Raw genomic sequence first — 12,606 nt, forward strand, 5'->3', positions numbered from 1 at the left:
GCTTCCCAGAATTTGTAACATTATGTTTATTTATCCCTGTATTTAACAAATATGTATTTGTAAAATGTGGAAATTAAATGTTGACATTAATAGCCCTTTATCTTGCAACTTGGTGCCTCCATCTTAGCTCCCTGTCATTGGCCTCGCCCCTGTCAATCAGGATAGAGAAAACATACACAGCAGAGAAGCAATTAAACAATGTTTCTATTTCTGCTCCTTATTTGCAACATGTTACATGGCCATGCCTGACTGTAGTGGATTGTAATACATTTTGCTAAAACTATTGTCTAAATTTCAAAACAAAAAAGAACATCACATTAAAAATATTTAACACAAGTTATAAAAGTTTTATTAAATGGTGTTTATTTCGAGAGAAGTGACAGTTCCCCTCAAAAAATAAAGTGTTATAAACTCAAAGAAATGCAAAAAAAAAAAAAAAAGGTTTAGTTAGTAATGGTATTATATTTTGCAATTCTACTGTAAATTCAATATACTTGGGTAAAATAAAACTTCAATTATTCAAGAACAAACTACCTGTGCAAAAATATATATTGCTATACACCAAATTGTAGTGATTGAAACTGAACTATAACAAAAAGTGTCAAATTGGAAACATTTTACAACTGAGAAATAGACTCAATTATTTTAATTTGAATTGTGCAATACATTTTTGAATCCACCTTAGTACACTTTTTAGTGAGCAAGCCTCGATGTTGTTCATTAACATGTACATTTTTAGAAATGCATGAGGGAACTGAAAATGTTAGGCCAAAATAGCCGAACTGGGAACATAGCTGATTTGGAGATTTATCCAATTTGGTTATTTTGCCCTTTGATTTGCAATTTCCTGGTGAATGCCCAAAAAAGAAATTGCAGCAGTAAATAACCCTGTTATTTTAAGATGAGTAAGTAATAGATTTTTGTATTACTTGTAGATATATACCTCCAAAAAGTCATGTGCTTATGGTTGCTGTGAGATTATACAGTTAGAGCCTCGGTAGCATCTTGTGCACAGTCCACTAGGGCCAGTCAGTGAAGCTGTAAGTCAAGCTGGCAATGCAGTTCCCCTTTGATGTGATTGACTATTTTGAGCATCACCAGTGTCACTGAGATACCCCCATAGGCCCACCCCCTGTCTCGTTTTCATAACTCTTAGTTTTGGGAGGTATATATTAATGTCTAATAAAATAGAAATCCTTATTTCTATTCCAGAACAGAGGTGACAAACAGGCAGATTCCCAGCTGTTGTAGATATGCAACTAATATGATTGTGGTAGTATGGTTACAACAACACCTCGGGATCTTATCTTTAGATAGTGGTACTTTGTCCACCACCACCACCACATATATCATCAGGACCTTGAACAAGTATTTAGTCGGTGAAATCATTTAAGTATAAAGACAGGTTTGCAGCATAATTTTAAATATTTTAATCATGTCATTTCAAATAAACAATATCTATGTATAGTAGTAAATCAATGCCACTTAAATATACAATTACCAAGATAATTGTTTGTGCAACACTAGAATATACGTACATTCCATCAAGATTTATCTTTCATTGACATTTACCTGACTAAACATTTTTTAACAGCAATTAGGGTATCTTATTACAAAGTCAAATAACAAAACTGGCAGTTTGCATTAACATTAGAATGATGAAGATGAATAGGGTTTAGTTCTATTGCACGTCATCTACAGTTTTTTTTTTTTTCTTGACATAAATGGAAAATATACTCGTGTATCTGTGATGCTGTCGGAAAAAATTACATCTCCTGTAGCAGTTATGTTTAGTGATCTGTGCCTCTGTGGTCTGTAACTTATGTTACTTTTCTTATTTACAGTGTATGAAGATATTATCCTAGGAATGAGCAAAGTCAGTGGTAAGAAATATTATCTATTTTATTTTTCCTGGTAAAATACATCATGTTAGCATATAGCGTAACGCTTGGGATACATTATCTGTAAACACATAAAATAGCACAGCATATTCTTTTTTTGGTATTACCAGAATATGTTTGCATGAGCATCTATACTGCAATGTAATGATCTTAATTTCCTTAATAGAGGTAATAACGTGTGGCTGCACAGCCTTAATGCATGTTACCACCACAACATAAAGCATTAACGGTGAAGAAAATGTAATTGGCTGGATGTGCCATTTTACTGCAAATAACTGTTTAATGATTAAAACATAGGTCTTGATTGTAGTCAGTGTGAGAAAATACCTACAAGTGAAATAATAACAACCGTTGTACTGTTCTATTGATATAGACATGTTTATCACATGCATTAAATTATTACCTCCAATTTATTATGTCTCATTTTCTGTAAGCTATTGGAGGTGCAGTAAACTGTGCTACCCAGTTATCGCTTGTTAAAGAAATAGATGTATCTAGAAATACATGTATCTATAACAGTAGAGTGTTAAGCAGTTTCCATGGTCACTTACCCCCCACCAAGGCAGTAAATAAAAAGTCACTTACCTCAAATCCAGGAGTTAGCATTAGAATTTCGGAAGTACTGTAAAAAAACAAAGCTGTAATTTAACACAGATTGTTTAAGTGTGGAAGGGTCTAGTGAAGAGCATGGGACGGATTAATTGTCTATTCTTCAACTAATCTATTTACCTGTAAAATACCCTGACTTTACTATAACTAAATGTTTGCTGGGTGCCCAGTTAGTCAGTAGACAAAAGATATATATAGCTCAAACTGAAACGTTGCTTTTTATTTTTTGAGCAATAAAAGTTAAGCTTTAACGCTGCACAAGTCCCTAGAGTGCTATCTGGATTTTGAGTTTTTATAAATGTAAGGCTGGACCTGTAGTTGTGGGAGGGGATTGTTTTCACTTCTTAAGGACGCCAGACCATTCCACATTATTGTTTTAGCCTGGTGCTTTACCTCTCCCATCACCCTTTTCTCATATCATTATCTAGGGTGGGCCCTCTTTTATTACTGGCCCACCGCATTGTCGGTTCTGGCACACCACAACTGACTTTTCATATTACTATATGTCTCATATAGGGAGCTTACATACCTACTTCTAATATGCTCTCATTAGGGCTTTTGATGCCACGACCACAAATATATCATATAGTATATATTTAAAAAATGTATATATATCATAAGAAATAAATGAATTTGGAGTCACGATGACCCGATTTCCAGATTTAAACTGTCAAGATTATATATTTCTCCCCTATCCCCCATCTCATTTGGGGAGTTTTGCAACAACAATGTTGATAAATATTACTTCCCCCTTCTTTTAAAAGATGAGGGATATCAAAATAAAATGGAGTACCTGCTTGACCATTAAGAGGGAGCATAAAGACACACACTAATTAGTAATAAAGATCAATCAACAAGTGCATTGCCAAGTGAAAAATCTGTTTCACATGGAAAATGATTACACAGAATAAGGCAGACGTAGATATTTTGGCGTCTGCCAAACACGCGTTAGGATTAGTGTATAATGAAATGGGAAAATGCATGAAGTGATTAAATGTGTTTATGCCAATTTTATTGCTTTGATTAGAGTCAGGCCCAGAGTGTGTTAATCCAACATATATCAGTATATCATGTGTGCTCTGGAGCAGAATTCCTTGTTCTATTGTGCAGAATTTATAGCTACATTTGTATTTAGGAGTTGTATACTGAAAGAAACACGTATCTAGTAGTACAGCATCTTCTAACTGGTGTTTTGTGTTAAATGCAGCATTTTCTCAGAGAATCAATGAGTCATGATATACGAGTGAATTGGATATCATATAATAGATTTTTAAAAGACCTTAATACTTTTCAGTCTCTGCAATTGCAGAAGACAAACCTTTATTGCCGTACCCATTTCATCACTACTGGGATATAAACTATATCTTATCTTTTTTAATTTCCCTTCTTTTCCTCCAGCAAACTCCCCTGAGTAATTACAAAGCTCATCCTCAAAATGTATTTTAAAGCTTTCCACCTCACTTTAAATTTACTTTTACTAGGTCTAAAAATGAATATGCTAATTCTCTTTAGCTCATCTGTACTGTAAAAGTCTTGCTGACTAATGTGTTTTTTTTTCGGCTCAGTCTTTTTACTCAGATATACATATGTGCAAAATGAGAGAGAAAAGTAAGCAATCACAAATTGCAGACCATTGAAATGTCAAATGCATGTGAAATATATTATGGGAAACTGAACAAGCTATGTTAATCTTAAATATAATGCCATTTTAGTTTGGGTGTATTTTAGAGTACAGAACACAGACACGGAACATAGAAACATTGCATTTTCTTTTTTAGATTTTACCCTGATAGGTCAATATTTATTAGGTGACTTAAAATTTAATGGGCAGTCAACCCAGCATTGTTTATATAGATTACAAAAAAGAATTAGAAAGGTCCACTGCAGCAGTCTATTTTTTTTTATACAACTTCTAAATTAAAGGTGGAAAACGTGGATGAGATGCTACGTTGAGCTTTATTTTATTTTTTTTATCAAAAAGCTTTTTTAGCTAAATTGAGAATTGTCAGGAATTCTTCAAAATCAATTGAAAATTTTAGATCAAATTTACCAAACTAGAGGCTTGACTGAATGGGAGCATTTTTCAAGTGAAAATTCCCAGATTTTACTAGTAACATGACGTAAAGTCATGATTTTATTAAAGACACGGAGGCGAGTATTATGCATAACTCTTTCTTTATTTCCTCAGCAGCAAAGATAGAGGAATATAAATATTGTCAAAAATGAAAGAAAAAACTGTATAGGCATAACGGGTAGCCGATCACATGGTAGAGGAAGTGGCTATATAAGTCCTGTGTCTCCCACAATCCCCCTCTTTCTTGCGAAAACCGAAGACCAGGTAAGAAGAACGATGTCCTACTTGATCAGCACAGGAAACAGGAACAATGCGACAACATCAAGCTAAAAAAGACAGAGAAATATGGTAATTTCCAGACTCAAAACTGTAGACTTACCAAACAACATCGTAAGGAGTCACAAACAATAAAACTGGATTCTGAAATACAAAAGATAAATAATTAGTAAACATAATGAGACGTACCAAACCATCCAATCATATAAATAAACGCATATAATCAATACATACCTAATTGAACAGCAACAAACCCGTAGAGTCTCAAGCATCTCGTATCCCCATTCCACACCGGGAGGGTGGGAGGGAATAATACTCGCCTCCGTGTCTTTAATAAAATCATGACTTTACGTCATGTTACTAGTAAAATCTGGGAATTTTATTAAAGACACGGAGGCTCATATTATGCAAGTTCAAAGCTGTGCAACTACTCGAGATGCGATGTGTTCAATAGGTCTGAAATAGAAGTCTCTAAAAGTTGATTCTCTGGACCAATCTGCCGCCCGCATAATATCCTCCAGACGACACCCGACTGAGGAACTTTAGAAGCCATTGCTCCTCGTACAGAATGGGGCGTAAACACAGAGGTGTCTATACCCGCAGAGGATAACAGTTCACGTATCCAACGTGCCAGGGTAGGTGTAGAAACCGGTCGATGAGGCGACTTGAAAGATATGAACAAATCGTGTAGATCGGCAGAGCGGAGGGAACTCGTGACATCCAGGTAAACTCTGAGGCAATCCACCGGACAGAGCGCCGGACAGCCAGAAAACCTGGGATACGAAAAAGACTTGGATGCAGATTTAGTCCTCCTGGATATATCAAAAGTAACACCCTCTGGGGTGAATGCAACGGCGTCCCAATCCATGGCCCTGACGTCAGAGACCCTCTTGCAAGAGATCAAACAGAGTAACATTACCAACTTGGATGACAGTCGTTTCAAAGTCAGCTCCTGATTAGGGTACCATGAGGAGAGGAACTGCAACATCACGTTAACGTCCCAAAAGGCAGAGAAGCGAGGCCGAGGAGGACGAGCAAGGCGGATACCCTTGAGAAGACGACATACTAAAGGATGTCTGCCGACAGGGGAACCATCCAAACCCCTGTGTCCGGCCGAGATAGCCGAGCGGGAGAGGTTAATCGTGCGGTACGCCTTGCCTGAGTCAAACAGGGACGTGAGGAATTCCAGGATCAAAGGTAGAGGGGCAGATACGGGATCCACTGCCCGTTCCATGCACCAACCAGACCACGATCTCCATGAAGTTCGATAGGCAGTTCGTGTGCCTGGGGCCCAGGCGTTATCGAGGAGCAGGAGAGTTGTCTGCGGAACGTCTGGGACAATCCAAGGTCCCCTGAAAGGAACCACGCTATCAGGGGTAGCTGGTGTTGTAATACCAGCCCGTGTGGGTTCCCATCCGGGTCTAGAAGGAGGTTCTGGAAGATTGGAATCAACCGAGGATAATCGATCGACAACTCCATCAAGCGGGGAAACCATGGCCGAGATCTCCAAAGTGGGGTGATTAGCGCTACACGACAGTCGTGGCGAACCAGTTTCGAGATCGTGCGCGCTATCATGTTGAATGGAGGAAATGCGTATAGCAGACCCCGCGGCCATTCTTGAAGGAAGGCATCGGTCGCCACCGCCGCCGGATCCGGCCTCCAACTGAAGAACTTCGGCAGTTGAGTGTTCAGTCGAGATGCGAACAGATCCATCTGGAATTTTCCCCACAACATGTCCAGGCTCTGGAACACCGAAGTGTGTAGACGCCAATCTCCAGAGTCTCTTAAGTGTCTGGAATTCCAATCCGCTCCCGAATTGTCTAGGCCCGGAATGTGTTCCGCTGTTACCGAAACGTTGTTGAAGAGGCAGAATTGCCAGAAGTCTTTCGCCAGAATTGCCAACATCTTGGACTTCGTACCCCCCAGGTGGTTTATGTAGCGGACCGCTGATACGTTGTCCATCTTGAGGAGAACGCAGCAATTCGCCCGTCCTGGGGTAAGGCTGCGGATCGCGAAAGCCCCAGCCAGGAGTTCCAGGCAGTTGATGTGCAACGATTTCTCCACGTCGGACCATCTGCCTCCTGTGGAAACATCGCCACAACGAGCACCCCAGCCGTGCAAGCTGGCATCGGATTCGATCACTACGTCCGGGATGGAGCCGAAGATGGCTCTCCCATTCCACGCCTCCATGTGTGCTAACCACCACACCAACTCGTCTCTGGACTCTGCGTCCAAGCGTATCCGAGACTCGTAGGAGTGACCTGACCGAAGGTGTGACCCTTTGAGTCGTTGAAGGGCCCGGTAGTGTAGCGGGCCCGGGAAGATCGCCTGAATAGAGGCCGCGAGAAGGCCAATTATTCTCGCCAGCTGTCTGATGGACAAGTCTGCGACACGCAGAGCTCTTCGAATCTCCTTCTGAATGGCCTTCACCTTGGAACTCGGTAGAAACAGGAACTGTTGGACGGAGTCCACTCTGAACCCCAGGAACTCTATGGACTGGGCGGGATCCAGGACCGATTTGTCCCAGTTGATCAGGAAACCCAACTTCTGTAGCAGGGCGGTAGTCCATTCCAGGTGTAGGAGGAGATCCTCCTTCGATTGGGACAAAATCAGAATGTCGTCCAGGTAAACAATGAGGCGAACCCCTCGGGTACGGAGGAACGCCACCACAGGCTTCATAAGCTTGGTGAAGCACCAGGGAGCCGAAGAGAGACCGAAAGGCAGGCAGGTGAAGCGCCAACGCCGCCCGTGCCACGTGAAATGGAGATAATCTCTGAATTCCAGAGCAATGGGGACCGTGAAGTAAGCGTCCTTCAGGTCTAGTTTGGCCATCCAGTCCGACTGGCGCAGAAGGTCCCTGAGGCAGTGTATACCTTCCATCTGGAAGTGTTGGTAGCGTAGGAAGGCGTTGAGGGGACGAAGATTTATTACAGGGCGAACTCCGCCTCCTTTCTTGGGCACCAGGAACAGATTGCTCGTAAAGCCCTTGGCGGCGAATGGCAGTTCCTCTATAGCGCCCTTGGAGAGCATCTCCCCGACCTCCGTGGAGATCATCTCGTCTTGTTCCCGTGGAAGGGACAGTTCTCTGGGGGAATAAAACTGGACAGGCACTGAAACAAAATCTAGGCGATACCCCTTTACGCACTGCAGAACCCAAGCATCCGAGGTGAGCATCGTCCACTCTCGGTAAAATAAGGCCAGCCTCCCTGCTACCTGAACGGGAGGGAAAGAAAGGGTACTCACCGTAAGGACGTCTGCTGGTGGTACCACTGCGTGGGTATCTGGAGCCCCAAGCCCGACCTCTGGCTGGGAAGAAGGGAGGGGTCCTTTGGTCCTGAAATCCCCGGGAGGGAAAGAAGGAACCTCTGGTAGCGCGGAATGCGCCTCGGAAACCCCGGCCGGGTGGACGGTTCCTGCTACGCCCGGCCCCTCCGAAAACCTTAGGCGCGAACACACGCTTCATGCTCGCCTGCGCCTTGTCAATCGCCGTGAAGGTCTTGACATACGACCCCATGTCTTTAACGAAGGAGGTACCAAACAGTAAACCCTCTTCTGTCGGGTCAGGCTCCGCCACGGTCATAGTGGCCAGTTTAGGGTCGATTTTTAATAATATCGCCTTACGCCTTTCCGTAGACATCGCCGTATTGGCGTTTCCCAGCAAGCATATGGCCCGTTGGACCCAACCTATGGCCACGTCCACGTCCAAAACTGAATCCCCAGCTTTAGCAGCATCTAGAAGCTCATAGAGCTTCGAGAGGGGTCCCAGTGTATCCAGGATCTTGTCCTGGCATCCCTTCAGGGAATTGTCAAGGCCCTTTTTGGGCTTCCAGCCCGACTTACCCAGGAACTGGGCAATCTGTGGGTCAATATCTGGGGTTTTACCCGCAGCGCCCGGGAGAGAAGGGCGTGGGCATTCGGCCCGTAGTTTATTGCGGCCTTCTTTGGAAAGGGGTGTGCGGATACGTTTGGCTACATACTGGGCAATATGATCCGGGGGGACCCATTCAGCGGACCGGGGGTGACGCAGGTCGTCTGGGTCGAACAGGGGGTTACCCTGAGGATCAAGGATCGTTTTGTCATCCCCAGAGGGGCCTAAAACTGGACCCCGGGCCTTGGCGGAGGACTCTGATGGGTTACCGCCCGTAAGGGGCAAATCCTCGCCAGATACATCATCATCATCAAAGGAGTCATACTCCATATAGTCGGATTCCTCCTCCACACTCCAGTCGGTATCTGACCCATCATCAAGGGCTCTAGCCCGTTTCCATAATCTAGCCTTTTTAGCCCGGCCAGGGGCTCTTTTGCGCGTGGGGTGCGCGCTATCTGTGACCGCCTCAAGCGTGTCAGTCATGGCAGGTAGAACCTGCATCGAGGAGTGGGAGCCGACGTGTTTGGACTTGGCCTTTGCCTTACGGGCTCCAGGCACAGTCTGAGCAGGGGAGGGGGACCCCACACCCGTAGGGGCGGGGGAGGCCAGAGCAGGCAAAACCAGGGAGTGCATGGATTGTGAAAAAGAAGTAGTAACAGCCCCCATGGCCGAGGCAATAGCCTTCTGAATGGAGGAGGCCATAGTGGCTTCCAGCATGGCCTGAAACTCCTGGGAGGCCATAGCACCCTCAGCACTGTCTGAGTGGAAATCCCCAGGGGGACCTGTAGGCCCATCCTCCCTATCCTGCATGATGTAAAGCTGCAGTGGGCAATTAAAGAAAATAAACCGCTAAATGACACTAAGGTGAATAAAGGAGAGTAAAGGGTTGAGTAACCCACAGAAAGCGATACACACAGACCGTCTAGCGTTCCCAGGGGACCCGGCAAAGCAAAGGTGACCGCACGGCAGCACAGGGGAAGGATCGAGGTCCGCCCAAGATGGCCGCCGCACGTGAGGGAAGGCGCACGCGACCGGGCACTCGGCGGGGGAAGGGGCTCGTGCACCCGACCCGCCGAGCCCGCCCGCGAGCGGGGAAGAATGCGTGCGCAGCCGCGGCCGAAAACAGAGCAGTCGCGGCAAAAGCACAGAGCCGGGAGCCGTGCGGGAGCACGAGGAGGAGGGAAGGGCAGGCTATAGGAATCCCCGGGAAGGGAGAAGAGCACTAAGGGGTCCCAGGGGGAACGCTAGCGGTAATAGGTAAAAAACTGTACAGTCATAAATCAGTATACAACGAAAAATCAATACAAGTAAACGATTATCAAATTGAGTCAGAGAGAAGCAAAAACACTTATCTGTCTGAGGAAGCAGCAAAGAAAGAGGGGGATTGTGGGAGACACAGGACTTATATAGCCACTTCCTCTACCATGTGATCGGCTACCCGTTATGCCTATACAGTTTTTTCTTTCATTTTTGACAATATTTATATTCCTCTATCTTTGCTGCTGAGGAAATAAAGAAAGAGTTATGCATAATATGAGCCTCCGTGTCTTTAATAAAATCTTTTGGCCTTCAATATGAAATTCATGTTCCATTCTCCACAATTCTCACTTTAATAAGTAACCCTGTTGGAGTTAATGTTACTCCATCTAAACAATCTAATTTTCTATTGTTGTTTAGGAGTTATATTCAGCAAGTAATCAATGCTGGTTTCAAAACAACATTTTTTTAAGTCTACCCAAGCAAATATGGGGCTTGTATACCTTGTTGCAACCTTTAGCAATCAGCTGCTACTCGTTATGATGCTTATCATTACAGTTTCCTGATGACAGTCACAAAGTAGTGGCTACTGGCTTCTATTATTTTCTATGGAAACCTTAAACCACCTCAAACCCCTACCTAGCGATATTTTTAGATCCCTGTCACAACTCATTACCGGCTGTTGCTAACAAAAAAAACATATGTAAAAAGATTAACGGCAGCTGAGTCCCTATAGATCTTATTAAAACAAACATGGTTGTTCACTAAAGTGAGAACATGAATTTAAAGTACATTTCAAATTTAAGGGCAATGTAGCGAGACTGGAATAAAAATCTCTAAGTCCGCTATGCTACCAGTGCAGCTACATTGACCTTCAATTTGAAATTCACAATATAGTAAATAGCCCCGAGAAAGTTTTGTTATAACCTTGTTGCTACTGTGGCTACTACTTGCCAACAATGGAGAACTATGCATGTTTAAGTTTTGCATTTATTTAATTTGCCATCAAGCTGCAAATATGTGAGTGGATTGTGCAAGTATGGGTATACACAGATTTAGCAACAAGGTTATATACCTGCTGGTAATTTGTAGCAATGACAAGCTACCAGCTGCCCATCATCATCGGCTTCAAATAACCATCTTTAACAAACTTGGCTAAAATAGCAGACCTTTATGGACAGACCCCTTCAGGAGAACAGCACTTTACAATGTTATATATATATATATATAAATATATATAAGAATACCCTAAAATTACTGTATATACAAGAGGAAATAAAAATGCAAAGCAGGGTTATATTTCTCCACTTACAAAAATCCATCTTCTGAGACACCATTTTTCAAAATGGAATTATCCTCATTTTTTTAATGTACGCACAATGCAATACAAATGCAGCATTTTCAGTAACCAGATAATATATATATATATATAAAAAAAAGATATTACAAGATAATGCCAACACACTTGTTAGTTGGATCTCTAGATGAAACAGAAGTTAGATCAGAAAAATATTTATAGGCTGGGATGTACTTAAAACCAATGATCACTTGGAAGAAGAACAAAGGAATTCTGATAATGGGCAGTCCATCACTCACTTCTATACATGATTACATTTTCATAACTAATGATGACAACGATTGGTCTTTCTATTGCGGAATACTATAATTAATAACAAATAATATTTACGTTGACACAGCATTCTCAGAAAAAAAAATATCAACTTATTCTTTAGTAACAAAACCTAACATTCCTGAAGAGATGTACCTATTTGTGCCCAACATCCTCCCTCTAACTCACTCTTTAGACTTTCTTCTAGGAGATAATAGGAGGAATACATGGTCGCCTCATCATAGATACATGCAGCAATCAGATTCTAACACTCACATGCAATATTCACATTCTCCGAGCACTGTGTGTTTTACCTCCATGTTTTCCTGGTAGCATGCCCCAAGGCATTTCAACACAATTATTGCAAAGGATGATAAGCAGAAATGTTAAACAGAAAAACCTGTCTGTTGAGCACATATAGACTACACGTTGAACTGTTATTATTGCACACTGAAAATAGACTTCCACTTAAAGTATCGTCCACATGTTTAAATTAAAAGAAACATCTTATCATCTTATAGATGATACTTAATAACATGGGAAATAATAATTGATTTAAAATAATAATTATTGGTCTTTCCAAAAATGTACTTTATGACATAACGTGCTCTTGTAGGTGGATTGGTATATAATAATTTACTCTCCACTACAAAATTTCTTTGAAAAATTCCAAAACATATAAAAAATAAATTTCTTACAGAAACTATAATAGATATACTTGTAATATCCATTGTTATCTACTTCTCTTTTTCCTCAAAGAATAATTGAAAATTCAGCCTGGAAAAGCATCTGACGTTCAAATAACTATAACTATACTGTGTTCTCTGTTATCTACATTGTTCTTGGTGTTTTATGTTTTAGGGTCATCTGCATCTGAGCTCAAGATTCAATGCACACCAGAAGGAATTAGATTCCATTGTTATATGAAGTACTACACAGAAGACATGAAAGTTTCCTGGTACCAAAGGTATGTATTTACTGACGGATTGTTTTGATTTCTGGATAGATCCTC

At 42.0% G+C, this 12,606-nt stretch overlaps 1 protein-coding gene across 3 annotated transcripts in view; it reads left to right on the top strand.

Moving 5' to 3' along the window:
- MYOM2 (myomesin 2) overlaps positions 1–12,606 on the top strand; it is a 187,185-nt gene that overhangs the window by 155,766 nt on the left and 18,813 nt on the right. For all 3 annotated transcript variants that reach the window (XM_063442912.1, XM_063442911.1, XM_063442913.1), the window contains 2 exons: positions 1,845–1,883; positions 12,456–12,561. In XM_063442912.1, the coding sequence (XP_063298982.1) occupies positions 1,845–1,883; positions 12,456–12,561 (145 nt within the window). The remainder of the gene's footprint in view (positions 1–1,844; positions 1,884–12,455; positions 12,562–12,606) is intronic.

This window comes from Pelobates fuscus, chromosome 2, assembly GCF_036172605.1.
Source record: "Pelobates fuscus isolate aPelFus1 chromosome 2, aPelFus1.pri, whole genome shotgun sequence".
Lineage (NCBI taxonomy): Eukaryota > Metazoa > Chordata > Amphibia > Anura > Pelobatidae > Pelobates > Pelobates fuscus.